At 40.3% G+C, this 25,659-nt stretch overlaps 1 protein-coding gene across 1 annotated transcript; it reads left to right on the forward strand.

Annotated features, from left to right (window-relative positions):
- The first annotated feature begins 649 nt into the window (after positions 1-649).
- Positions 650-24,131, forward strand: API5 (apoptosis inhibitor 5). The gene is made up of 14 exons (XM_063117435.1): positions 650-805; positions 3,962-4,123; positions 6,485-6,578; positions 7,408-7,473; positions 9,070-9,221; positions 10,252-10,458; positions 13,698-13,802; positions 14,195-14,284; positions 15,086-15,267; positions 16,517-16,610; positions 18,751-18,807; positions 19,273-19,349; positions 20,230-20,366; positions 21,847-24,131. The coding sequence occupies exons 1-14, from the start codon at positions 737-739 to the stop codon at positions 21,924-21,926; spliced, it is 1,572 nt and encodes a 523-aa protein (XP_062973505.1). The 5' UTR covers positions 650-736; the 3' UTR covers positions 21,927-24,131.
- The last annotated feature ends 1,528 nt before the right edge of the window (positions 24,132-25,659 follow it).

Raw genomic sequence — 25,659 nt, forward strand, 5'->3', positions numbered from 1 at the left:
TTTGTTTAACAACATCATGAGCTACGGTTATTGTTGCTGCTGGCGGTTTTATTTGCTGTGCTTGGTACAAAGTTTTATCTTGATTTATTCGAAGTTGGGATATATTGCTTGTCAGATTCAATGGTAAAGAAATACTAAGACCACTTAAATAAAATAAATGCAGATACATGAATGTGTATGTCTTCAGATATTTCAGAATTAACATTCAGAATGATAGTCTAGACATTTCTACATGAAATAGCTGAAGAAACACACAGTAAGGGGCAATCCTAGGCTTGTTTAGACAGAAGAAAAAAGTCCTATATCTCCCAGTGTTCCGCAGCCAGCTGGGAGTTGTAAGACTTTTGTTCTGCCTAAAAATGCCTAGAATGCCGCCCTTAAAGCTGCATTTATACTATTAGCTGGAGACAACCCAGGATCTTTGAGTACTAGGAGTAGGCAAGAAGCCACCTAAATACATCATCAGGAGGGCCGCAGCGGACCCGACCATCGACTAACATCAAGCCCCGCCAGCGGCCCAGCTGGAATGCGCCCTCCGCGGCCACAAGGGGCCGCTGTAGGCAGAGTGCGGCCCTCCTCCTCCACCGGATGCTGCGGCATCCGTGCGCGGCCTGGCTCGGCGGTTCCGCTCGCTTCAGATCGCGCGGCGCGGGGGGGTGCGGGGAAGTGGTTGTTGTCGTTGTCGCCGCCGCTGCAGTCAGAGGCGTTGACGGACCTGAGGAGCAGCCGCAGCACGATGCCCACCGTAGAGGAGCTCTACCGCAATTACGGCATCTTGGCCGACGCCAAGGAGACCGCGGCCGAGGTGGGCTTCGCGGCGCAGGGAGGGCCGGCTGCTTTTGCCTGCGGGGCTCCTGGGCCTAGCCCGGCAGTGGGGGCGGGAGGGAGCCATTCTGCCTTCCTTCGGCGTTAGGCAGCCCGTGTGGGGGAGCAGGACCCCGGTGGACTCAGCCCGAGAGAAAGGGGGTCTCCGAGGCGCCCCCTCCTCAGCAGCCCAGATGTTGCCGTTACAAAGCTTGTCTTTATGCGGGGAGGAGGAGGAGGAGGGAGCAGGCAGCTCAGTCTCTCCCCCCCCCCTCGCCGCGCCACCTCCCACGATAGGTATAATTGGTTTGCTGCAATCGCTGGTTTGCTGCATGGCCTTGATCCGTAAGAGTCTCTTCTTTCCTGGGCGCTGGTTTCTTGATTTGTTTTGAGGCAGGTGTTAATAAGCTTTTCTGGTCCAGCTAATGTTGCCGCCGCTTCCCTCTTCCCCCAATACGATCGAAGACATCTACTCCGCATTAATGATTTCAGAATAACGAGCACTGAGTTTTGTGTTCACAATGATGGCCGGGGAAACCTTCCAACTCTCTCTCTCCCTTCTCCCTTCCCCCCAACCCCCGCTCTTCGCCCGTAAGCATCCATTGGAAAGATGCCTCCGTGAAACACCCGGCTTGCGACTCCGATGAGTGTTGGAGCTAAAATGTAGTGGTGGAATTCTGATTGTACCACTTCAGTTTGCAGCTGGTTAATCCCTATTTTGAATGCGTGTGGGGGGGGGGATCTTTTAGTTTGCCACCGATGTAACCTTATATGTATCTACGGGGAAGTAAGTCCCACTTAGCTCAATGGTGCTTATTACCAAATAAGTGTATTTAGGATTACAATCTTAGTATTGCCTTCAGCCTGATTTCTTCATCTGTAAATGCAGTGGGTGGGGGAATGTCTTTTCCCAAGCCTATTGTTGCAAAAATCCAGCCTGGGTGCACTTTCTGTTGCCCAACTTGTACAGAAGTAGACCTACAATGTCGTCCTTCCAGGATATTGCCACCTGCACAGTTCTAAAATGTGTTCCCAAATTTCAACTGCTTACCATTTAGTTCTATTTAAACAAGAGCCCAGGACACAAAGCATCCCCCAAATCCTGCTTTTTTTCCTATGGGGTGCTTTTTTTTTTTTATCCTAACCAATGTAAAGCGATAGGATAAATTCCATGGGGGTTTTCAAAGAAAAACTGATCTAGGGAAGCAGTGCCTCTCTTTGGGGGACATTTTAGTTCCATAGCTATTTTGAGATTTGACTTTGTGCTAGTAAAATATCACAAGAAGTGGTACAATCCATAATATTACCACCTCACTTTTGTGGCATGCTCTTGAGGGGTAAGCAATCTGTGTTACATGCTTTTGATTATACACCTTTACTGTGCAATCCTGTGCATATTTAGTCCTAGTGTGTTCATTAGTGTTTACTTCTTAGTAAGTTCATCTACAGTTGTAGCCAAGGAGAGCAATTCCATCACCTGTAGACATAGCTACAAGCATGGAGGAGTAGATCTGATAGGGAATCCAACCCCTCCCAGCCAATGCAGGAAGTTTCTCTTGCGCTTGTGGGCTAGGAGGAGAGAGGCCAGATTGTTCAATATCCTATGGCCTCCTCAGTCCCCACCCCAGCCATAAAAAGGTAAGTCAGCTTGATGAACTCAGAGGCCATCTAGCTACTTTTTGCATTTTAAATGAAGGAACAGTGGGGCATAGGATAAGCAGAAGGCTCCAAGCTCAGAGCCCTCTGTCTATTGGAAGTTCAATCTTTAGGATCGCACCCTTAATATCTATGCTCCATACGTGCTCTTCTAACTTGTTTGCCCCAAGGGTTGATTACCTGTATATGCCCATAGATCCAGGATTTCTTCAGTTTCCTTTTGTTGTGTAAAAGACCAGAACATGTTATTTCCTTCAGCCATCTGCTACTCATGCCACTGTCCCTTCTAACATTGCATTTGTGGAAAGCTTCTTTTAAATTACAGGAATGTGCTCCATCTATCCTCACAGAAATGCTTTCTGTGTCAGGTCCTCTACAGTCCATAGAAAGTAATACATGCCCTCTCCCCCCCCCCCCACCGCCCCTTTGCTTTTATTTATATGGCACACTTGCATGGCAGGCAGAGTAATCCAAGATTCTAAAGTATCATGAATGAGCCAGCATGCTGGTTCACACTGCTCAATCATTTCTCTATGGCTGCAGACCTTCCATCCATGGTTTGTTTTTTTGTGATGTGCAAACTGGGAATTCTGACTTGTCCAGGGAGAGAAAAACCAGAATTCCCAGTTCGCATGCTATGAAAACCAAACAATGGACTTGGAAGGCTTGTTTGTTAAGTTGCTCCCACTTGCAGCAGGAGCGATCAAGCATTATGCACCAGCATTGCTGGTTTGTTCAAGATAAGCCAGATGTCTTTAGAAGTTTGGTTACCATGGTCATGGTCTGCCTTATTCTGAAGTCCTGGGGTAGTTACCAATAGATCAAAAAGTAAGTATAAAGTATCATTCAATTAGTTTTAAACAAAACAAAAAAACCCATAGAAGCTGCTAAAGGCCTTCAAAGGAAAAAAGCTCCATAGTTGCAAAACAGACACTAAAAGTATCTTTCTGAGTGCTTATATGGCACATAGATGTGCTGGTGTTCTTGGAAGACCTTGAAAATTGCAGTGGACTCTAGTGAGTAGACAAGTATGCCTAAGCTGTTAATATTTCATAGGCCAGCATCTTGAATTCTGCTAAGCAGATACCAGTGCAGATGCTAAAGTGCTAGTATATTAAGCTTTTCGAAGGCCATCTCTGTAGTGTGGCACGTGGTCGGGGATAGCTGAACCTTCTGGCCATCATTCAGTGTGTGGCCACATAGCTGACTTGACTTCTATTTGCCATCTAACTGGAGTACCTAGTCTCACCCATTTCTTTCTGGGAGGTCTTGTTTTTGACCTTTTTCAAATTTGATGCTTCAGAAAGTCTTGAGTGCCAATATGTACCTACTGAATTTTTCATCTAGATCAGTGGGTATTCTGTGAACAGCTACATGTATCTTGTTTATTATCAGAAATTAATATTTATGCAGGTCCTTAGAACTGTATTTTAATTCTCAATTTAAATAGAGAGTTCTGCATCCTTTGATTGAAAAAAAAGAGAGCTTCTATCTTTTCTAGCACAAAGATGCTTACCAGGTGATCTTGGACGGTGTCAAGGGAGGTGCCAAGGAGAAGAGATTGGCAGCACAGTTTATTCCGAAGTTCTTCAAACATTTCCCTGAGTTGGCAGATTCAGCTATCAATGCCCAACTGGATCTTTGCGAAGATGAAGATGTTTCTGTAAGTGCCATTTTTCCCACAACAAACTGCTGTACAAGTGCTTAAGATGTGTGCCTTGTTTCTCCTAATTTATTTAATTCCTTTTTTTTTTTGGCTTTTCCACCAAAAAAAAGGGCATTCAGAGATCTTAACAATACAGATTAAAAACAAAATCTTAATTAAAATACAGCATAAAAACAAATTTAAAGCACAATTAAAATCACAAGCCCTTGGCTGAGTCTAGGGACATAGCCAGTTTCCTCTGGGATTTTGAGAGAGCAGCCTCAGAAGTGATAGAACCTGTCACTGCTGACACCAAGAGGTGTCATATCTGCGGTCAATGCAGTGGCAGAAAATCACGCCAACAATGTGCTTCATGTAACCATCTTGTATGCCCTAGTTACTCAGTTGTGAAATGTGATTGTGCATAGGCTACTCAGGTAGCATGTACTGTAGTTACAAAGTCTGAGATTTGTTGTTAACTGTCATTCACAACTCATGATTATTACATTGTTATACTTGTGCAGCTATCATAGTTATGTTGTGTATATGTTAATGACACAACGTGCTTATGTTTTAAAAACAATGGGCTCAGGTATCATTATTATTATTATTGCTGCTGCTTTGTTTGGGTGCATTTGACCCTGATACTGTATTGGTACAGTATCAGTGTCAATTTTCTGTCAACAGAAGGCAATGACCCTACTCAGATGATACGCTAAGCCATGGTGGTTAAGCATTTTGAGATAAACATTTAGCATGTTGTGTGATCTGTTCCTAACCATGGTGGCTACATAACCATGGTTTAAACGCACTCACTATTTGCTGCAAAAGGGTGAGCAGCCTAACCGTGGCTGAGTGTGTTGTCTGAACAGGCCCTAAGAAAGGTTCGTGCCTCTGTCAGTTGACTGGTCAAATATGACATGAAACCAAATTGCCTGTGGCTAATCGGAGGTATACCTTTTTTTAATTGCACCATATCATTATCTGTTAACACCTTTAAAGAGGACAACTTTCTACCTTATTCTTCAGGAGTCATGGCTCATACAGGCTTGCTTTGTTTAGAAGCAGGCAGGCATCCTTTTTGCTGTATTATAACTATGGGCAAAATCCAATGCTGTATGCATAGACTTTGCTAAGTGGGACATTCCCTGTTCTCCCCCACCCTGCAACTCCCCCCCCCCCATGCCAGCCCAAAATCTGCTCCCTCTAGGGAGAGGGGAGAAATTGCCCTATCCCCATTCTGCTGACTGAAATCATTCCATCAGCAGGAGGGTTATTTGGATACAACTCTAAAAGTACATTTAAAAACATACTTTTGTGTTTCTCGTAGTTGATTTCCAGAGTTTATATATTTCTTCTCAGCATGTGTTCCCAATGTGTACAGAAAATATAAATAAAAACAAATTAATTAAATAATTAAAAATAAACTTAAAAACATCCATAATAATAATAATAATACTAAAAAAAGAAAAAGAGGGATGAAACAACATTTTGCCTGTTTACAAAACAATGGCAGAAAGGGAGGAGGATGAAAACCCTGAGCTAGAGTATTCTGGAGTCCCAGGTCACTACAGAGAAGGACCTGTTTCTTGTGGATACCAACCTGGCACCCATATGAGTTGTACCTTCAGCAAGGGCTCAGTAGCTTTTTATGCATGTTTTATTTATTTTGATGTTTGGCAGGGGTAAGAGGGCAGCATGGTGGACTGCAGTGTGACACAGGGTTTTACTTCTGTTTTCTTTGTTCGTCTATGGCAGTGGCAGCTCTGCCTCTGCTCCATCAGTTGCTCATGGACTTGATTCCACAGATGAGCTTCATGATAGCCCTAGGCACCTAGTGCCTCAATAGGGGTAGACATAAAACACTGGCAGCAGTTAAATTCAGCTGAAAATAGAGAAATTGTGGCTGTTTTGCCAGTCTTTTGTTGAGAAATTGGTACAGGCTGAATCATCTGTATGGGAGATCGTCTGTATCTGTACGTTTCTTCCTGACTGTTAGAGCGGTACAACAATGGAATCAGTTACCTAGGGAGGTTGAGGGCTCTCCCACACTAGAGGCATTCAAGAGGCAGCTGGACAACCATCTGTCAGGGATGCTTTAGGGTGGATTCCTGCATTGAGCAGGGGGTTGGACTCGATGGCCTTGTAGGCCCCTTCCAACTCTGCTATTTTGTGATTCTATGAGTTGATGAATGTGTGTGTGTTAATTTTGCATTGCTGCTGTTTTTATCTGGTTGAGCGTTTATATTGTATTTTATATTATGGTTTTATACTCTTGTTTTATACTTTGAATGGTTTTAATTTTTGTGAACCGCCCAGAGAGCTCCAGCTATTGGGCGGTATAGAAATGCAATAAATAAATAAATATTTTTCTTATAGATCCGACGTCAAGCAATCAAGGAATTACCTCAATTTGCTACAGGTGACAACCTCCCTAGAGTGGCAGATATACTCACCCAACTTCTGCAGTCAGGTAGGAAAGACTGATGTTTGCAGGTTGTATCAAAGCAAGGATAATAATCATTGCTATGACTGCCTTTGTAGCCTTATTGCTTTTCCTTCACCTGCATTTGTACAATTGTATTTTAGGAACCTCCCCCCTGTACCCTCTTGCTTTATTCTTGTTGTATTATCTATCAGATGTCAATGAATATTCTCCAAAACTCACCATGTACAGGGAGCTGGTAACCTATATGCTCTAAAATGCACATGTCTGTCTTGGCTCTTAAGATAAACATTTAATAGGGCACCGTACAGAAATATTATGCACTATACTATGCTAATGCACCATTACAGGTAGAAAAGCTCTGGCATGCATTTGTTGGAAACACTACTATTTAAAGTGTTGTAGTGATATCCTGCTTGTTTGTGCCACAGCAGTTAAAATGTGATATAGATGTTAATAGTTTCTAAACATTGATTAAACATTGTTGCCTCTGTTATGTTTTGTACTTCTTTCTGATGTTAAAAGTTGTTATTTTTTATTACTTTATGTCATCATGCATGATGCTTTACAGGGAATTGCATATACGTTTATCGTAAGGAAACAAAATAAGGCAGCTGAAGTCAGTTTTTACTTGAGTTGTGTATTTATTTACTTACTATTTTATTTATTACATTTGCACTGCCCTGATTCCTGCCTTCTGTTTTCCTGGCAAATGTTTTGTCACTTACATTCTTTAATTAGTTTTTGGAATAATTCCTTTTCACATGAGGGTCTACATTTTCCTGATTTCCAATGTTTTGATTGTTTTAGTTAGTTTAAAAAGATTTTTGATCCTTAGTTTTCTGCTTTCCCCCAGACGATTCTGCAGAATTCAACTTGGTTAACAATGCTTTGCTAAGCATATTTAAGATGGATGCTAAAGGTAAAGGAAAAGGATGCATTTTTATCTTAACATGTTTTATTTCTTTTATGTTATCTATATTCAATTGGATCTTCTGAAATAAAATATGGGATTGATTATTTTTTGGCAGATATAGTGGAATTATGGTGGAATTATAAGCCTATGCCATTTATTATTATTATTATTATTATTATTATTATTATTATTATTGTAATCATAGTTTCTATGATAATTTCTAAGGATTCCAGCAATACAATATTTGGAACTCTCAGTACCATAGGCCATGGTGTGAGCAATCAGCGATGGAGGGATGGGATGGTTGCAGCAGCCCTGGGAAGTTTGCACCAGCTTCCTCTGCCACCCTTTGGAGGGCTGCCTTGTGATTGCCAGGAGTTCCTGGTCATCATGAGACTACATTAAGGAAAATATCATGATGGATGAGAGATTTCCTGGCAAAATTTAGGTAGGGCTATACAAGACCCTCCTTCCATCCCTTGCCCTCCCTCCCTCCCTCAATACCACAAGTAGCCACTGGTCACTCTTCACAGGGGCAATCAAAATTCAGCATGTTTTTTCACCCTCCCTGAAATAACCTGGGTTGGTTAATATGCAGATTCTTTAAGCTGCATAAATTAGAGCTAGTAACCCAATTATAGTTGCTATAGTACATTTGCTTTTTGCTTAATTATGCATTGGAACCTGGCAGGTGGAACTGTAAGGGGTGAAAGAAATAGGCCCACAGTCATGTTAAAAACTCCTGTCCTAGTAACCAAGGTAAAGGAGGGGCTCCCCCAGATGAGAGGAGTCACTTTGGTAGTAGGTGGAGGAGCTGCGTAAGGACCAGCCAGCTGATCTTGGCACCAGTTGGAAGTGGCACCTGCTCGTAGCCTAACTGTGGCTAGAGGCATGAGCACAGCACCTGAAGGACACAGGCAACATGGGCAGCCAGGGCAGCCCGACAGGTGCGGAGAGGAAACGGGCCTCCTCATTCACCCCATTTCTCCACCAGTCCCAGTCTCACCATCATCGTGTTGTATTTAGTAAAGGATCCAGCAGCAGCATTTAATCCAGTATTGGTGTCTGCCCCTTTTTTGTGCCACAATTACAATAGCAATTCAAAAGCATAATGCAAATTTGTTAGAATCAAGTGGAGCTTCTTTACTAATTTGATAAAAGATTTTATAATAATACTGTATTTCTTACCCGCCTCTCCACTTGGATCAAGGTGGGGAACAACGGTGAATATAAAACCCATAATAACTGATTAAAAACATAGTATACATGATTAAAACATCCTTAAAACATTCTAAAAACTTTCTAAAATTTCACTGAATAGGCCTGCTGGAATAGATCAGTCTTTATTGCTTTTTTAAATGCTAAAAGACTGTCAAATTGATGAATCTCCTACTTTATAATCCTTTGGAAAGCTATTGTCACCATTTCCAGGTAGCTGTCACTTAGGAAAGTTTCTCAAATTGCCAGATGTGCCCATGGCCCCAGAAAGGTTCCTACTTTAACTTATTTAACTGGAATGTTTAGATACTTATTTTTTTTAAAAAAAAACACCAATTTCTTTCTATTATAAAGGAATTAGTATGATCTCTGTTTTCACTTTAGGAACATTGGGTGGCTTATTCAGTCAGATTCTTCAGGGAGAGGATATTGTACGAGAAAGAGCCATCAAATTCCTGTCCACAAAACTCAAAACACTGCCTGAAGAGATCCTAACAAAAGAAGTAGAAGAGCTGATACTGACGGAATCGAAAAAGGTGAGTATATTAATTTAGTTCATTTAGTTAAACTATAGCAAAGAGTCTTGTGACACCTTAAAGAGTAACACATTTATTATGGCATAAGCTTTCATTGACTGCATTAAGTGTCCTAAGTAACCTGGTTATGAGGGTTGGAGGGAGAATTATAAACAGTGTTAGAAGAAATGAAATGAAGAATGTGTCCATATACAAGAAAAAACATTTATTGGTGATAGCACAGACTTCCTGGCATTGGTAAACCAATTAATACATGTAGAGTGATAAGAAACCTTTGGACAAAATCCAGTGTCATGTGAGCGGACTTCAACTCTTGCACCAGGACTTTAACCTCCCTCCGTACCTCCTCCCTGCCAAAAAATTCGTTCCAGAGGGTCCCTCAACACTCTGCAGCAGATCTTGAGGGTGTGCAAAGAACTGCAGGGCTTAATTAGATATCACCAAAATTCTTGATTAGCCACAGGGGATAGAATTGAACATCTTAATGAATTGCAATTCAGCAGTTTTGTGTTGCAACCTCCATTTGAAGTTCCTTTGTTCCAGGATAGGATAACCATGCCCATTTGGCATTTGTTGGCTCTTTACTACACAATTCACTATCTAAAATTAATCTCCAGTTTTGCCAATAGGAGGACTGGCATGTTTTTCTTTGCTTTTATTCTCAGCCATATAAAGGGGCCTATTCCAATTAGTTCTAGAGGCAGGCCTGAATAAGGGCTGGCTTTTATATTTTCAGAGGTAGAGCAGCCATTCCTTTTTTCTCCTAAGTCCATATAACACCAACTCGTTCTTAAGAATACCACACATGGGGGTTTTCATTATGCTTGGCATGATTTTTCTTTCTTTTCTCCATTTCCATTTTTCCTTTTTTGTTTAATATCCAGTTTGAAAGAAAGTTCTGATAAATTTGCTCATTACTTTTGTGATATTTTAGTTCTAAGGTGGGGGATCTGTAGGCCATATGGAGCCCTCTGTATTAGTACGGCTCTACATCCTTTTCAGTTTTCCCCTCTTCCTTGTTTCTCTTAAGGTGCTAGAGGATGTGACAGGTGAGGAGTTCGTCTTATTCATGAAGATACTATCTGGCTTAAAAAGCCTGCAGACAGTGAGTGGACGGCAGCAACTAGTTGAACTAGTGGCTGAACAAGCTGATCTTGAACAGACCTTCAATCCAGCCGACCCTGATTGTGTGGACAGACTCTTGCAGTGTACCCGTCAAGCCGTCCCACTTTTCTCAGTAAGTATTTATGTTAAAGAGTATGTTGTGGCTTTCATGTCAGTTCATGTGCACCAGAAATGCCTGTCATTTTATAGACTCTCAAAGGAAAGGCTGTCTGTGTTAGTCTAGATATCTCTCAGTAAATCTCTCCCAGCTTTTTCTACACCTGCCTTGTTGGGACTTCAACACAGGACTTCATGGCCTCCATGGCAGCCAGAGATCTGTCCCAGTTCGTATTTGGCCCCACTCTTTCAGCAGGTCATACTTTGGATCTGTTAAGACCTCTGCTCAAAGAAACCTCCCTGAATCCCACTGTATTGAGGCAAGGCTTCCATATTCAATTCTTGGGCAAGGTGCTGGAGCATGTGGTGGCTTCTCAGCTCCATTGTTTCTAGATGAGGCAGATCGTTCAGTTCCATTTCAGTCTGGCTTCAGGCCTGGTTGTAGGGCAGAGACTGCTTTGGTCACCATAGTGGACAATGTATGCTGAGAATCAGACGGGGGAGTGTGTCCTTGGTTCTGCTGTACATTTCTGCGGCTGTTCTTCTGAGGTGTCTATTTGGGATGGGATTGGGAGGCACTGTTATATGGTGGCTCTGGTCCTTCTTGGAGAGGCGATCTCAGAAGGTGATGCTGGAGTCTGGTGTCCCTCAGGGTTCCATCTCTTCCTCCCCCCGCTATTTAACATGTACATGAAACTGCTGGGAGAGCTTTCTGGTGTTTGGGGGTTCAGTGCCACCAATATGCTGATGACACCCAACTCTGTCTCTTATTTCCATCTAAATCCAAGGAAGCTGTTCTAGTTCTAAATCAGTATCTGATGACAATAATGGGCTAGATGAGGGCAATTGAAGCTTAATTCAGATAGAACAGGTACTCAGGCTTCGTTGAAAGGCAGATCAGGGAATAGGGGTTCAGCCTATGCTGGATGGGGTTACACTCACCCTGAAAGCTCATGTTCACAGGTTTCGTTGTGGCCAGGAGTGTGGTTGTGCAGCTGAGGCTAGTGTACCAGTTGGGTCTGTTACTTGAGATGCCTGATCTGGTCACAGTCACACATTATTATTATTATTATTATTATTATTATTATTATTATTATTATTATTATTTCTTACCCACCTCTCCATTTTGATTGAGGCAGGGAACAGCAGTAAATATAAAATACATAAAAATGAATTAAGAACACAATATACATCGTTAAAACATTCTAAAAACATTCTAAAATTCCCCTGGATAGGCCTGCCAGAAGAGATCAGTCTTGATAACTTTCTTGAACGCTAATAAACTGTCAAGTTGACGAGTCTCCTCCGGCAGGCCATTCCACAGTTTGGGAGCAGCAGAAGAGAAGGTCCTCTGGGTAATACCCGTCAGCCTAACTTTGACTGACTGAAGTAGATTCTTCCCAGACGACCTAAGTGTGCGGGGCGGATTGTATGAGAGAAGGCGATCCCGCAGGTAACCAGGACCCAACCATGTAGGGCTACTTCGCCTGGAAACTAATTGGCAGGCAGTAAAGAGATTTTAAAACTGGTGTAATGTGGTCACCCCTAGGTGTACCACAACCACATGCCTTAATTACATCCTGTTTGGATTATTGCTAAGTGGGGCTGCCTTTGAAAACTGTTCAGAAACTTCAGCTGATGCAGAATCCTGCGACCATACTGTTGACCAGGCCCATTACAGGGAGCATGTGACTCCCTTCTTCAAACAGCTTCACTAACTACTAGTCAGTTTCTGGGCAGAATTCAAAATAAAACCTACACAGTCTTAAAAGCCTTGGGAGCAGGCTACCTGAAAGTGTGCCTTCTCTTATAAAGACCTTTCGGGGAAGCCAACTCTTGGTACCTCTGCCATCGGAGCGTATTTGGTGAGGCCTTTTCAGTGGCTGCTTCCAGGTCTCTGTTATCCTCCTGACAGGCGAGTACTATTTTATTTAGGCAGGCCTTTGGCATATAAACTGGTCTGCTGCTGGAGTGGTTTTGAATTGGTTGCTGTTTTTTATTTCTTTTGTTGTGTTTTTAATTATGTTTTTAATTTATTTTGGTTTTAATTTGGATTTTATTGTTAGCTTCCTTAAGCACCATTTTTGACTAGAAAGGCTCTAAATTAAATAAATGCTCTGGGTTGCAGCAAAAACAACATGGCCTTCTGGCATGCCAAATTGGTTATGGCATAGGTTTTGATGGAATGGAGTTCATAAAAACAGTTAATGGGAGAGGATGATTATTGTGCTGTTAGAATAGAGGGCATGGTTTTGGAAGATGCCTGTTCCTGACACTGAGATTAATATTTTCAAAACACTGAACAAGTTCAACGTCCGAATGATAGTGCCCTGTCTGTAAAATGAGGATTATACTTGCCTTTTTAGTAATTTTGTGAAACTCTGGCTGTTTCTACACCTGCCTTTTTTCCAGGGATCATCACTGTGCACCCAAATGACACACAGGGGATCCTGGGAGCAGGCAGGGACGATCCCTCCATTTTCCTGGGATAAACCCTTAGTTGTAGAAAGGGCCTCTGTTTATTCAGGAGGCTTTGTGTACTGGGCTGTGTAGGTAGCTGCTCTATACTCTATTCCCTCTCTACAATAGCTAATGGAAAAATCAATTGTCTTTTGACTGAGCCTGAAATAAAATATGAGTTATCCTGCAGGAGCCTCATTAAAGAAAAGCTTTGGTCAAGGACTTTAGTGGCAGTAGTAGGCATTTTTATGGCATTTGCAAATTAGAACAGCTGATAAAGAATTGACATTTGGGTTGATTATTTCTGTTGCAAATGCCATCTTTTGTCTTATAATTGTTTTTTTGTCCAGACTTAATCGTTTTTATATTTTATCCCTTTCTTTGAACCTTGACTATTTTAGTTGAGTACGCTAAAAGTGTTTCTGTAATTAAATTTTATACACAAGTTTTTAAAAAAGGCAGCCTACCACCCCCATCCTAAAATACCAGTCTGTCTGAGTAATAATAAGCTATTTTACATGGAAGGAATTGTTACACAAACTGGGTGAGTGGTTAACTGAAAGAATGTTGCATGTAAATGGGAGTGCTCTTTATTTGAGCCTCTTCCTGTCCAAAAGCTTTGAAAGTGTTTCCATCATATAGAGAAATATTGCTGTGTTTATCTGGCATTTTAGAAACCTCATGATATAACCGATTATAATGCTAGCTGCTAGTAAATTGTGCAAAGAACCGGAATTGTGTAAAGAAGCATGGGGAAAATGCTACAGTAACAACTGATGTTTTGATCTTCCACAGAAAAATGTTCACTCCACAAGATTTGTCACTTACTTCTGTGAGTACGTGCTGCCAAATTTGAGTTCTCTGACCACCCCAGTTGAAGGCCTTGATATCCAGTTAGAGGTAAGCTAATCTGGAATTATCCAACATCACCTGAATTATTCTTATCCAAATTATGTCGAATGTAAGCAAGAAGAAATGTTTTGCTAATTTTGACCATTAATAAGCCTTACTTTCTCAAGGTAAGCAGGTTCTATGAAGAATAAAATTAAAACTGGCCTCACCTTAAGTGTGCAGTCCACAAGTACAGTCTCTATTAAGGGGCATAGCATGCAATCAAAATTTTTACAGTAGGCACAAACTTTTCAAAAATAACAATCTTCAGCCATTTTGACTCATTATCTCACATTGTCATATTCAGGTCACATCAGTTTTTCTTTTAGAGTCTGTTCTTGTTTAAAATTATAATGGTATAAAGTTGCAACTCTTAATTTTTACAGAATATCTTTTTTCAGGTACTGAAATTGCTTGCTGAGATGAGCTCCTTTTGTGGAGACATGGAAAAACTAGAATCAAATTTAAAGAAGCTTTTTGATAAATTACTGGTAAGAAGATGTTTAGATATTAGATATTGTGAAAGTTTGTAATTGGATTTCTTTAGACCTCTGATAGTGCTTTAGAAATTGAATGTTGTCTCATGTAATGAGGAAAACTCCCATTTTAAAACTATGTATATGAGGTTCATATTATAATAGCCAATTACTTTACTGGGATTGTACACCAGATAGTTCCGAAATTTCATATGGAGCCTAAATAGAAGTGTTAATATTCCTGAAGTTTAGCCCTCTGAACAACACACCTAAAAGTTGCTTGACTGACACCTTGGAGGTGATGAAAGGCTTGATTGGCTTTTATATTAAAAGGGATCCACACATTGTTGCCAGGCTTGGTAGTCAACTCTTCAGTGCTACTAGATCAGCCTTCCCCAACCTGGCATCCGCCAGATGTTCTGGACTGCAACTCCCCATCTGCTAAGAAGACAGTGGGAACCTGGGAATGGAAAAATACTGTGCAGAGATAGAGATACAGAGGAAAGGAACAGATGAAAGTGTATACAGAAGGGGAACTAAACTGGATTGAGGAAAGTAAAAGGGAGGGTTAAACACCTAAAAGATGACCAAAATACCATGACTCCTCCTAGCTGGAGAATGCGCTCCAGTTCTGATAGCCAGAACTAAACTCTTGGTTATTATGGCAACCATGTTTGCGGGCTCCAGTTAAGAGGAAAGTACAGCTAGTCCATCATCTAAAGTCAAATCTAACAAATATAAAAAATAGGGGAAATGTTACTTTATCTAATATGTTTCATTCCAAGCACTGTAACACCTCTGGTTTCTGTTTTTCAGGAGTATATGCCGCTGCCTCCAGAAGAAGCAGAGAATGGGGAGAATGCTGGCAATGAAGAGCCCAAATTGCAGTTCAGTTATGTGGAATGTTTGTTATATAGCTTTCATCAATTGGGCCGAAAGCTTCCAGACTTTCTGACTGCCAAGCTGAACACAGAGAAAGTGAAAGATTTTAAAATCAGGTAGTGCTTTTTAAACACTGAAATAATAACTTCTGTGCAGGCTTCACCAGAACAGCAGTAATGGAATCATACTGGAAGTATGGGTATCGAATTATGTTGTTCCCTCCTGCAAACTGATTATGGAAATCACCCATAAGATTGATGGGGAAAGATTTAGTTACAGCTGCGTGCATATGCTTGTAAGGGAAGAAAAGGAGTAGTTACCCAGATTGTGAAGCAAAAGGCCTTCAGTTTACTAATACCCACTTAATATTGGTAGGAAAGCTACACAGTAGGCCTCCAAGGAAGATTTATTTGCATGTTCATGTTCTGTACTGTATTAATTCAAAACTGAACTGCAATTTAGGGGTCATACATTTGACAGAATCCACTTCTGATTTCCCAAATCATATGCCACTTTGATTAATAGCAGCAGAAATTAATCTAAGGATCAGACTATGGACTTTTTGAGATAAAGTGGAAGATCTCAGTTTTGTCTTTAGGGTAGGATTAAAATAAGTTAAGTTTCCTGACAATATCTGAAAGATTGCCCCCATATGTTTGTCACAAAACAATTTCTAAAAGCAACTGAAAGTGCCTCATAAATTGATACATAAGCTTAGGATCCAAAGATGATGTAGAGAGGCAGTCTTGCAGGCTTCTTTAAGAATTATGTTCCTCATCAGCATCTGGCATGCTGGGGTCCTGGTAGGAGTGATCGTTAACACTTGCTTTAGTCCTTAATTTTTTCCTCCAGCTTTGTTCTCCAAGCAGTACTTAGTCTAGCCACATTTAAAGGGGACATTGTGAAAAAAATAATGGTATCTAGATTCCTCTGCTGTGGCTGCTACCACAGATAAGCCCACCAAGACCCACCAATAAATGAGTGGGCCCACCAGAGAACACTTTGAAAACTGAAGCCCTGGTCCTTCCTGTATTTTGGCTGGTTCTCAGTGGCCAGGAGTAGGATAGTATGTGGTGGCCAAATTGTCTGTAAAAATAATAATTTTAGCCTGAGGCTATGTGTGAAATTAAGACACCTTGAATCAGAAATAAATCACCCCAATATTAGTTCTCTAAAGAGGCATCTTTATTTAGGACATTTTTTTATATCTTACTACTGCAATTTCAGTTTGCTCAAATGTATTTCTAGTTGGCTGTGGGCAGTTTTGAAGCTGGGAACAGTGGCCCTTTTTATTCTGCTCTGAGCAGCTTCACTTTGGTTTTGTTACACTGCATAACTTACCTTTCAACTATCCTGTTTTGATAGACTACAGTATTTTGCTCGAGGACTGCAGGTTTACATCCGACAGCTTCGTTTGGCGCTCCAAGGCAAAACAGGAGAAGCATTGAAGACAGAAGAGGTATTTGGCCCTCTATAGCAATACTGCATCAGCTGAATTTATATGGCTAAACCATGGCTTAGGAGACTTGCATAAGCAGAAAGCAGTCACCATGAGGCTTAGTCTCATATACTCCTCCCACTTGACCAGGATGACTTCAGCGGTGTTTACTCACGGTTTTCCTGAATTTTGTCTTGTTGTGTCATCTGGATCAGGAATTGTGACATTTTATTTATTTATTTATTTTATTACATATTTATACTGTCCATCAGCCTAGGCTTTCTGGGCAGTTTACAACTAAAACCATAAAATCCAATTTAAAACTTTAAAATCACGTAAAACCAGAATAGTTACAGTCCAGGGAAGGCTTGTCTAAAGATATGTTTTTAGGAGGCATTTAAAAGATATTATATTTTCTGCCTCCAGAACTGCACAAGGGAGGCTTTTCCAGAGGGTGGGTCCTGCCACAGAGAAGGCCCGCTGTTGAGGTTCTTCCTGATGACATTCTCTTCATGTTGGAATGACAAGCAGGGCCTCCTCTGATGATCATAAATGTCGCCTCGTTGTATATAAGGGAAGGTGATCTGCTAAGTATCCTGGTCCCAAGTTGTTTACGGCTTTGTGAGATAATAGCATAACAAACTCTGCCCCAGCTTCAGAAACCATGGTCTGAAACTGATCAGAGTTGGTTATAAATCTCAAGCCTTCATGGGGAAATGAATGCTGTTGGAGTCATCCTGGCCACATGGGAGGGAGAACCTGCAAACGCAGGATTCACAATTAACCAGGTTTGGATGACATGGTGCAGGTCTTCCTGGGTTATTTAATGACTATAATGACCCCTGGTGCTTATGGGTGCCAGGTTGCAATGTGCAACTTCCTGCTCAGGGGTTATCATGTCATGCAACTCTTAAAACACCGTGGGTAATGTGGGGGTAGTTTAATCCTCATATAACCCACATTTGCCAGGTTTGCATGATACAGCAACCCTCACACGGGATTGTATGTTGAAAATGGTGGCCTCATGGGCTGAACCCATGGTGGGGTGTTGTGTCATGTGAACAGCCCAGTGACTCCTTCCTGTTCAAGCAAGTTTCACTAAATCATGGTTCAGCATGGTTCAGGTATATACTTCATTACAGTATATACCTTCATTACAGTATAAACTGAGTGAGAATCGTTTGGATTATAACTTGTGAACTGCCCAGAGAGCCTCAGTATTGGGCAGTATAAAAATGTAATTAATAACTTTTGATGAATGCATTTCTGCTACAAAAAGTACTTTCACAGGTTCCCTTGTGCCCTCTGAAAATCTGCTTTTGATGGTTGGGGGGTCCTCTGGAACTGTATGGGATGCAGTAACTGGGTGGAAGACTACACAGAAGGGGGAACTAGTGAGAATCAAGGGCCCTCTCTGCTTTGGGTAGACATCCCTTTTTACTTGTGCAGGTGCTATTGAATCCAAGCTAGTGAATTGGATCCAGAGTTGTATGGAGCAGAACTCCACAATATGGATGATCTTGCAGGCAAAAGCAGAGAAGTTAGTTTTTCTGATTCTCCTTCTCCCTACAGCTGTATCCCTGAAAATCTGTTCAAGGTGATTGGGAGGACCCTCCAGAACAGTTCATGAGGTGGTGTTGGGTTCTGCAAGGGGCGGGGGAGGAATTGGTAAAAATCAACACCCCCTTACGCCAGCAGGGAACCTCTGCAGTATCTTTGTTCCTTCCACCAGTGGAAGTGTTCTTCCTGTTTGCGGAGGGGTAACTCTGGATCGAACACAGTGTCTTTAAGCTGCTGTACAAATTCAGTATCTCGGCTATTTTTAAGAACCCACTCTGTTTCTTAGCAAACAGGAAAGCAGTGCATTATTTACCCAGAAATGGGGAAACAACTAAAAACGTAGCAAGAGCAACAGGTTTTTCAGCACATGAGCAGAAAGAGCCATAACTAAATTGTATGTTCATTACATGTAATTAACATATTGTGTCTGGCTTCTACAAGCATGAAATATTCCAAACTAGAGCAGAGGGTAATGTTCCTATTGGGAAATAGTTATCCTCAATGTTTTTGTTCTTTTAAAAGGGCTTTGTAAAGTCTTAATCATAGACTTTCAAACACTTTCATTGCAGTACTTTGAAAATAGCTTGTGTTCTTTTTGCAGAACAAAATTAAAGTCGTTGCATTGAAAATTACAAATAACATCAATGTTTTAATCAAGGTAAGCAATTCTATTTTTTGATTACAGGTTTGTTAAAAAGGGGGGTGGGGTTTAGTCCTAGAGCAGTTTATGAGCCAGGCTGCACTGTTCACCAACAAAGGCCCTTCTCGCTTGCCCGCCACCAAGGGCAGTTAAGTTAGGGAAAGGTCCTTTTTGGTAGTGGCCCCCACCTGTAGAATGAGCTTTCATTTTAAACAAAATTGGGTGGCTGCTTTTATTTATAATCACTGTTTTTATTTATTGAATTGTATTTGTTTTATCTAGATGAGGGCAGGGGCAAGAGAAGTGCAAGGAATACTGAATTCAAACTTTTGTTTTAAAATTATCCAGGAAATGGCTTTCATGAACCAGGGAAATTGATTTTAGGAAACATGAGAAAGCTAAATGTATTTCTCAACAGTATAAAATGTTACTAGTGTGGATTTAATTTCTGGGGGGGAAATAATCTTCCGTTTTCCCCTCCAGGATCTCTTTCACATTCCCCCTTCATACAAGAGCACAGTTACACTCTCTTGGAAGCCTGTACAGAAGTCTGAAGTTGGGTAAGTTAGCAATGAATGACTTCTGGACTGTTTCTGCACCCTTCTCTATACTCCAGACAATCTCATTTAATGTAATCTTGGCATTTTGTTTTTACATGTAGATAAATAAGTGCATACCAAAAATTTAACATCAAATGAACATACGACTGTGCATGCCATGTTCAAACCTTGGCAATATAAATGTGTTGGACCAACAAGATGAGAGAGATAAGACAAAGAATATATTGTAGCAAATCAAGTATTTATTTATATATTACATTTCTATTCTGCCCAATAGCCGAAGCACTCTGGGCGGTTCACAAACATTCTAAGCATAAAATACAGTATAATGAAATATAATATAGAAATAGTACTTGATGGAAGAATTGTATTTTTCTCTGATTCTATATGGGTTGGAATCCATATATGCAGAGGGTTCCCCATACGTACACAGGAAAGGTGGGGGGGGGGGCGGTTCTCTGCAGCTCCTTCTCTGCAGCTCCTTCTCTGGAGGTTTTGCTCCAGAGGGTCCCAGGCCTTCAAGAAGCTATCAGATTGGGGGGAGGGGAGCTAAAACAAATCACTCAGTTGGAGCAAACCTCAGCCTGATTTCAACATAGCCCCCGCTGATCAGAAGGCCCCAACCCTCTAGAGAGGAATTGGGGAGGGAGTTATAGAGGCACAGAAGAAGAGGGGAAGAGATAGATCAATTACACGAGCTGTCCTTTGTTCACAAAAGAATTGGACAGGGCTTTATTAATTTTGCATCTCTCTAAAATAATGTTGTACATAGTACTTTGACTTTTCCAGTGCTGCACTTAAGACATCTTGTAATTATTAATGTTTGAGTCTTTTATTTGTTTGGGGATTCTGCAATATCATGATTTTGTCTTCCGTGAAGGCAAAAAAGAGCCAGTGAAGATGCAGCTTCAGATTTGCCAGCAAAGAAGGCTCCTGCAGGACCAAAAAGGGATGCCAGGCAGATTTATAATCCACCCAGTGGTAAATACAGTAGTAACTTGGGCAACTTTTCTTATGGTGAGTTGTTGCAAGGGGTTTTGTTGAGGGCAGTGGGTAGGAGGAGAGTCTTAAATATTCATCTGTCTTATGCTACCAGATGCTATGCTTTGAATATTTTTTCAGTGGTATCCCTGTTTGTGATTTGTGTGTGGCCAGCTAGTTTTTCAAGACACGATCCCAGTATGATTTGGCTTTAAATGTTGAATAATGTCTAGTACAAAATACTTGCCTTGGTTACACCAGCATTTTCCTTATAAAATAGTTGAGATTTATCAAGTATTATTCTTGTCTCAGATTTTATTCAAATCACTTGGGAAGTAGACAATTTTTTTATTATTTATTACCTGTATATGCCATCCAACTGGCAGGTGATCTCGAGGCAGGTTGCACTCATTTAAAAACAACAACAATAAATACAACCATAAAAATATCAAAATATTAAAACATTGAAAATATTAAAGAGCCAGCAGTAAAGTCTGTAATCTGACCACCAGATAAGAAATTAAATACCTGCTGGAAGAGAAAGGTCTTCACTGCATACATTTAGATGCCAGGTTGAGACACCAGGCTGATCTCCCTGGGAAGAGATGGTGGGGGGGGGGGAGGTGAACAGAGCAGCCTCTTTTCCTGATAGTCCTCCTAATAGTCCTACTTTCCCTAATATCTAGAAGTCATCTGGACAGACAGACCGGGGAGGGGTAGTGGTGGTAATAAACACATACTTATGTATGCATTACAGTGATGATACTGTCTGAGGTCTTTGAATTGATAAAAACTAAATAAGAGTTAAAATAGTCCGATATTTACTGGATACATAGTAAGGGTGATGCAGATGAGCACACTAAATATTTCCCACTAAGGGGGAGGCATTAAGAGGCAAGTGTATGTATGTACTTCAGAGGAAAAGTGTAGTTAAGGACAGGTTCACATTGTGAAATTGCTTCATGCAATTTGTAATCGGAGGCATGACCATGTGGGCCAAGACTAGTATAAACTGGACAGTATCTGCTAGGAGCTAGTCTTATTTATTTATTTATTTATTACACTTATATACTGCTCCCATAGCCAGGGCTCTCTGGGCGGTTTACAGAAATTCTAAAATTGAGATAAAAACAAGTATACAAAATTTAAATCTCTAAAACACAGAACATTGATGGTGCTATATAAATAATAATAATAATAATAATAATAATAATAATAATAATAATAATAATACACACATAAAACATTAAAAACTGTTTAAAAAAAACCTAAACATGTGGGTGATTAAGATGTGCCGCCATATGCCTGGGCAAAGAGTCTTGTTCTTGCTAGGCTTCACCACACAGTTGTACATGTTTGAGGAACTTGCAAGTGTGAAGCAGTGCTTTCTGTCAACTTTATTTTAAAGACACTTGTCTTTAAAAGCAAAACCTACTGGTAACTGCTGTTTTACTTCAACCATTTTATGTTAGACCTGCATTAGGAACAAACCCCTTTTATTTCTCTTTGTTTTCAGAGCAGAGAGGTGGTTTCCGTGGTGGACGAGGGAGAGGATGGGGTGGACGTGGTAATCGCAGTCGTGGAAGAATCTACTGAAATCAATGGCATTTTCCAAAGCCATTACAGCTAAAGCATCTTTAAAGTTTGAAGGATTGTCTGGAAGGCTGCATTGTTTAAAGGACTGCCTTCTGCAAAAGACTGATTTAAATGTTCTTATACCTTTGTATGTATGATCTACTTTTCTAATGGACTACAAACTCACCCACAGTGAAGCTACAACTGTATTTTTGGATGTTTAACAGCTGTCATTTTGAGTTTGTGTGTGTTTGTGTGTGTGTGTTTTTAAGCATCCAGAATTTATTCAAGAAAAAGCATGGGTGTTCCAGCGGAAGCTGCTTCAGTACAGATTTTACATTCAGCTATAAATATGGCTAATACAAAGTGGACAGTGTATAATAATCAGATTCTAGATAATGGATGGAAATGTCATAACTGAAGTTGAAATCAGTAGCAACCTTTCTCCAGACAAAATAATATTTTTTTGCAATAAGTGGGGAAGAGTGGGAGAAAAGTAGTATAGGCTGCCAATGGTGGCAGTGACCATGGATAGAAATCCTTCACTTTTAAAGCCTGCAACATGGATGCAAAAGAATCTATGCTGTTATCATAGGCCAATTCATTTACTTGTGTGGGGAACATGGTGTTAACTTTAACAACACATCTCACTCTTCTCCATATATTGTAACATAATGTGTTTTGCAAATAGATTTTTAATGTTCTCTATAAATGTGTGTGTGTATGCGCATCTATATGCGTGCCATAAAATTCGAATGAATTGAAAAAATAATTGAAAAAATAATTGAAAAAATAATAAAACTGCTAGAAATGCAATCCCAAGAATGGCAAATTTGTGATGCTATGGCATTTCATCAGAGGTTCAAAATAGACAAGAACAATATCCAGACTTTCCTGTTAACTAAGAGTTTAGCCTTTAGCTTTTTGGGGTTTTTTATCAGTTAAATCGCTGTGTTTAAAAATATTAAGCATGGCATTGGACACTTAAAATTACAGCTATTCAGTTGCACTTGGGTTAGAACTCAAATCTCTTGGTAATACTTATGTAATTGTGAAATCCTTATTATAATAATAGGAATACCAGAAACTTTATTTAAAATAATGTGATGTATCAAACTTAATTTTGTCTTTGTTCAGTTTGGCATTTAAAACATTTTTAGTTGTTTTTTTAAAGAGTGAGCATCATACAATGTGTATATCAGAAACAGAGACAGAATAGGAAAAACTCTAACATTGCAGAAACATTTAAATTACCCAGCTTCAAGCTTTATTTAAAGAATTGCAAATGTCTTCTTTACCTCACCCTCATTTTCTAGAATTTTGGTGTCTATAATGCAAACCAAATTTTGTACATAAAGGTACTTCTGACAAGCTCTCAGTGTGTATTGACGAGGATTAGTTTATAAACTGGACAAAGATGTTACCTTAGATTGCTACAATCTTTTGTTTCCTATAGCTAGCACAAGCTTTTCTGGTTTAAATAGGTCTTTATGAACAAAATGGTTCAAAATAAATTAAGAGGTCAGTTCCATATTTGCTTGTACTAATGTTTATGGAAAGGTGATTTTGAAATTTCCACAGTTCAAGTGATTTGAAGATATTCTAATTAAAGGGGTTCATCTACATCTCCCATAGAGCTATTGCACTTCAAAGTGGCCAGTTTGAAACACAATTTTATTGATCAAAATATATTTTGAGATACTTACTGTTAATTCATTAGTTTAAATTGAATGTCACATGAGTGGACGTCCCCTTGCTCTTATCCCGTTCCCCCACCTCCACGCATGTGCCTCCCAGAACTGCTCCAGAGGATCCCTCAACCCTCTGGAGCAGGTTACTAGGGTGTGTGGGGAGCTGCAGTCGGTAGGGGAAACCCATTCCACCAACAGTTTCCATACCACTGGCGAATAGTTTGGATTGGATGCAACTCAGTATGTTGCTTGTTTTGGCTATTATGGCACATTATTTAAAATGTGAAAGCCTAATTTTTAAGGATGTTTTAATCACTGTGCTCTGGTAGCTTGGGGTGTGGGGGAGAGCCCTTTGAGTAACACGCTGACTTCAGATATTTCTACCCAGAAATAATGTGCAGATTGTCCTTAGAAATAGCTAACTTTCATTTTGTGTTGCATATGCAGTGAATTATTTTGGAGACACCCATTAACCACTTCATTTTATTTGTAAAATTTCCTTTATGCCTTTGCAATAAATCCATTTTGTAATTTTGTTAGTGACTTGTGATTGATTTTTTTTTTAAAAAATGATCTTGGTAAAAAATACACTGGACTAGTACAAAGTACATAATCTCTGGAATTTCTCATGAAGTGATATGCTGTGACAATGTTAAAAAATATACTGTATTCAGTTGCAAGTGCATAGTTGGGTATTGGTCTTTTTGTACTTGGCTCAATGAATAACATTGGGATAGGAGCAAGCATGGTCACCAAAGGAAGGTACAGTGACAATATATATTCTCTCTAGCTGTCAACAGCAGCCTGTGGTTTTATACCCTCCAAAATCTGTCGTGGAGTTGGACAGCTAGATTGAGAATCAGCTCACTGTCATGCTGGAACTAGATTTGCTTGGAGAACCTAAGATTACCTTTCATTTTGGGAGAATTTGGTAATATATGAGAATCAATATCCTAAGACACTGCCTTATACGGAATCAGATCATTGGTTCATCTAGCTCAACGTTGTCTCTAGTATAGACTCTACACCAGTGGACTTCAACCAGTGGGTTGCGACCCAAAAGTGGGTCGCAAGATCAGTCCAGATGGTTTATGGCAAAGCTGTTGCAATTGTGAAAGTGGGTTGCAAGTTGGTAGTCCTAGGTGGGTCTTGGGTTTGGCCCAGTTGAAGACCACTACTCTACTCTGACTGGCAATAGCTCTTCAGATTTTCAGACAGAAGTCTTTCCCAGGGCTACCTTAAGATGCCAGTGATTGAACCTGAGGCCTTTTGTATGCTGTCTGTTACCTAAGCTATTGAAAATCATAACATTTTATTGTCTGGCTACATACCATGTTTTACAGCTATGGCTACTCTGGCAATTCCATGTATCCAAAGGAGAACGCTGTATTTGCAGTAACGCAATTGCAGTAACTTCTTTAAAATTCTGGCCTGGAATATGACTAAATTCTAGTTTAAAAGTTCCTAAATAACCAACAAAATGATTATTCTCGAATCCATCTTTTCTGTGATAAATATTACATGAGCGTGCCATTCTAAGTGTGCTGTCTTCATGTTACACTCATTCCAACTTCTTACATATATGTAAGTATATTGGACATTCATCCCTCTTTACATGTTTTCCACATTGTCTGCTTTAGCTTTGAAGTTCCTTGAGAACAGGGGCCTGTCTGTTTGCCCATGTAATTGCTATGTATGCTAATAGTACTATATAATGATATACAACTTATTGAGGCATATGGGAAAGGTAATTAATTCCTTCTGACCAAAAGCCTAATTCATACATTGCAAGTACAATGGTGTTATTACATAACTTACCACTTCAAAAATACAATTCCTTTCTGTAGGATTTAATGAACCAATGTTTGTCTGATTTTAAGTGGGAGAGCGGGGAACTCCATGAAAACTTTGATTGGTCAGACAGGGTTTAATTAAGAGTTGTGCCGACCATAATAATGCAAAGATTCAGGGTGGAGGGGTGATAAGTACAAAGGGGGAAATATTACTTTACTGTTGAATAAGTAAACAGAATTGGGATAGAACCTGGTTTGCACATAATGGCA

The sequence above is a fragment of the Elgaria multicarinata genome, chromosome 2, assembly GCF_023053635.1.
Source record: "Elgaria multicarinata webbii isolate HBS135686 ecotype San Diego chromosome 2, rElgMul1.1.pri, whole genome shotgun sequence".
NCBI lineage: Eukaryota > Metazoa > Chordata > Lepidosauria > Squamata > Anguidae > Elgaria > Elgaria multicarinata.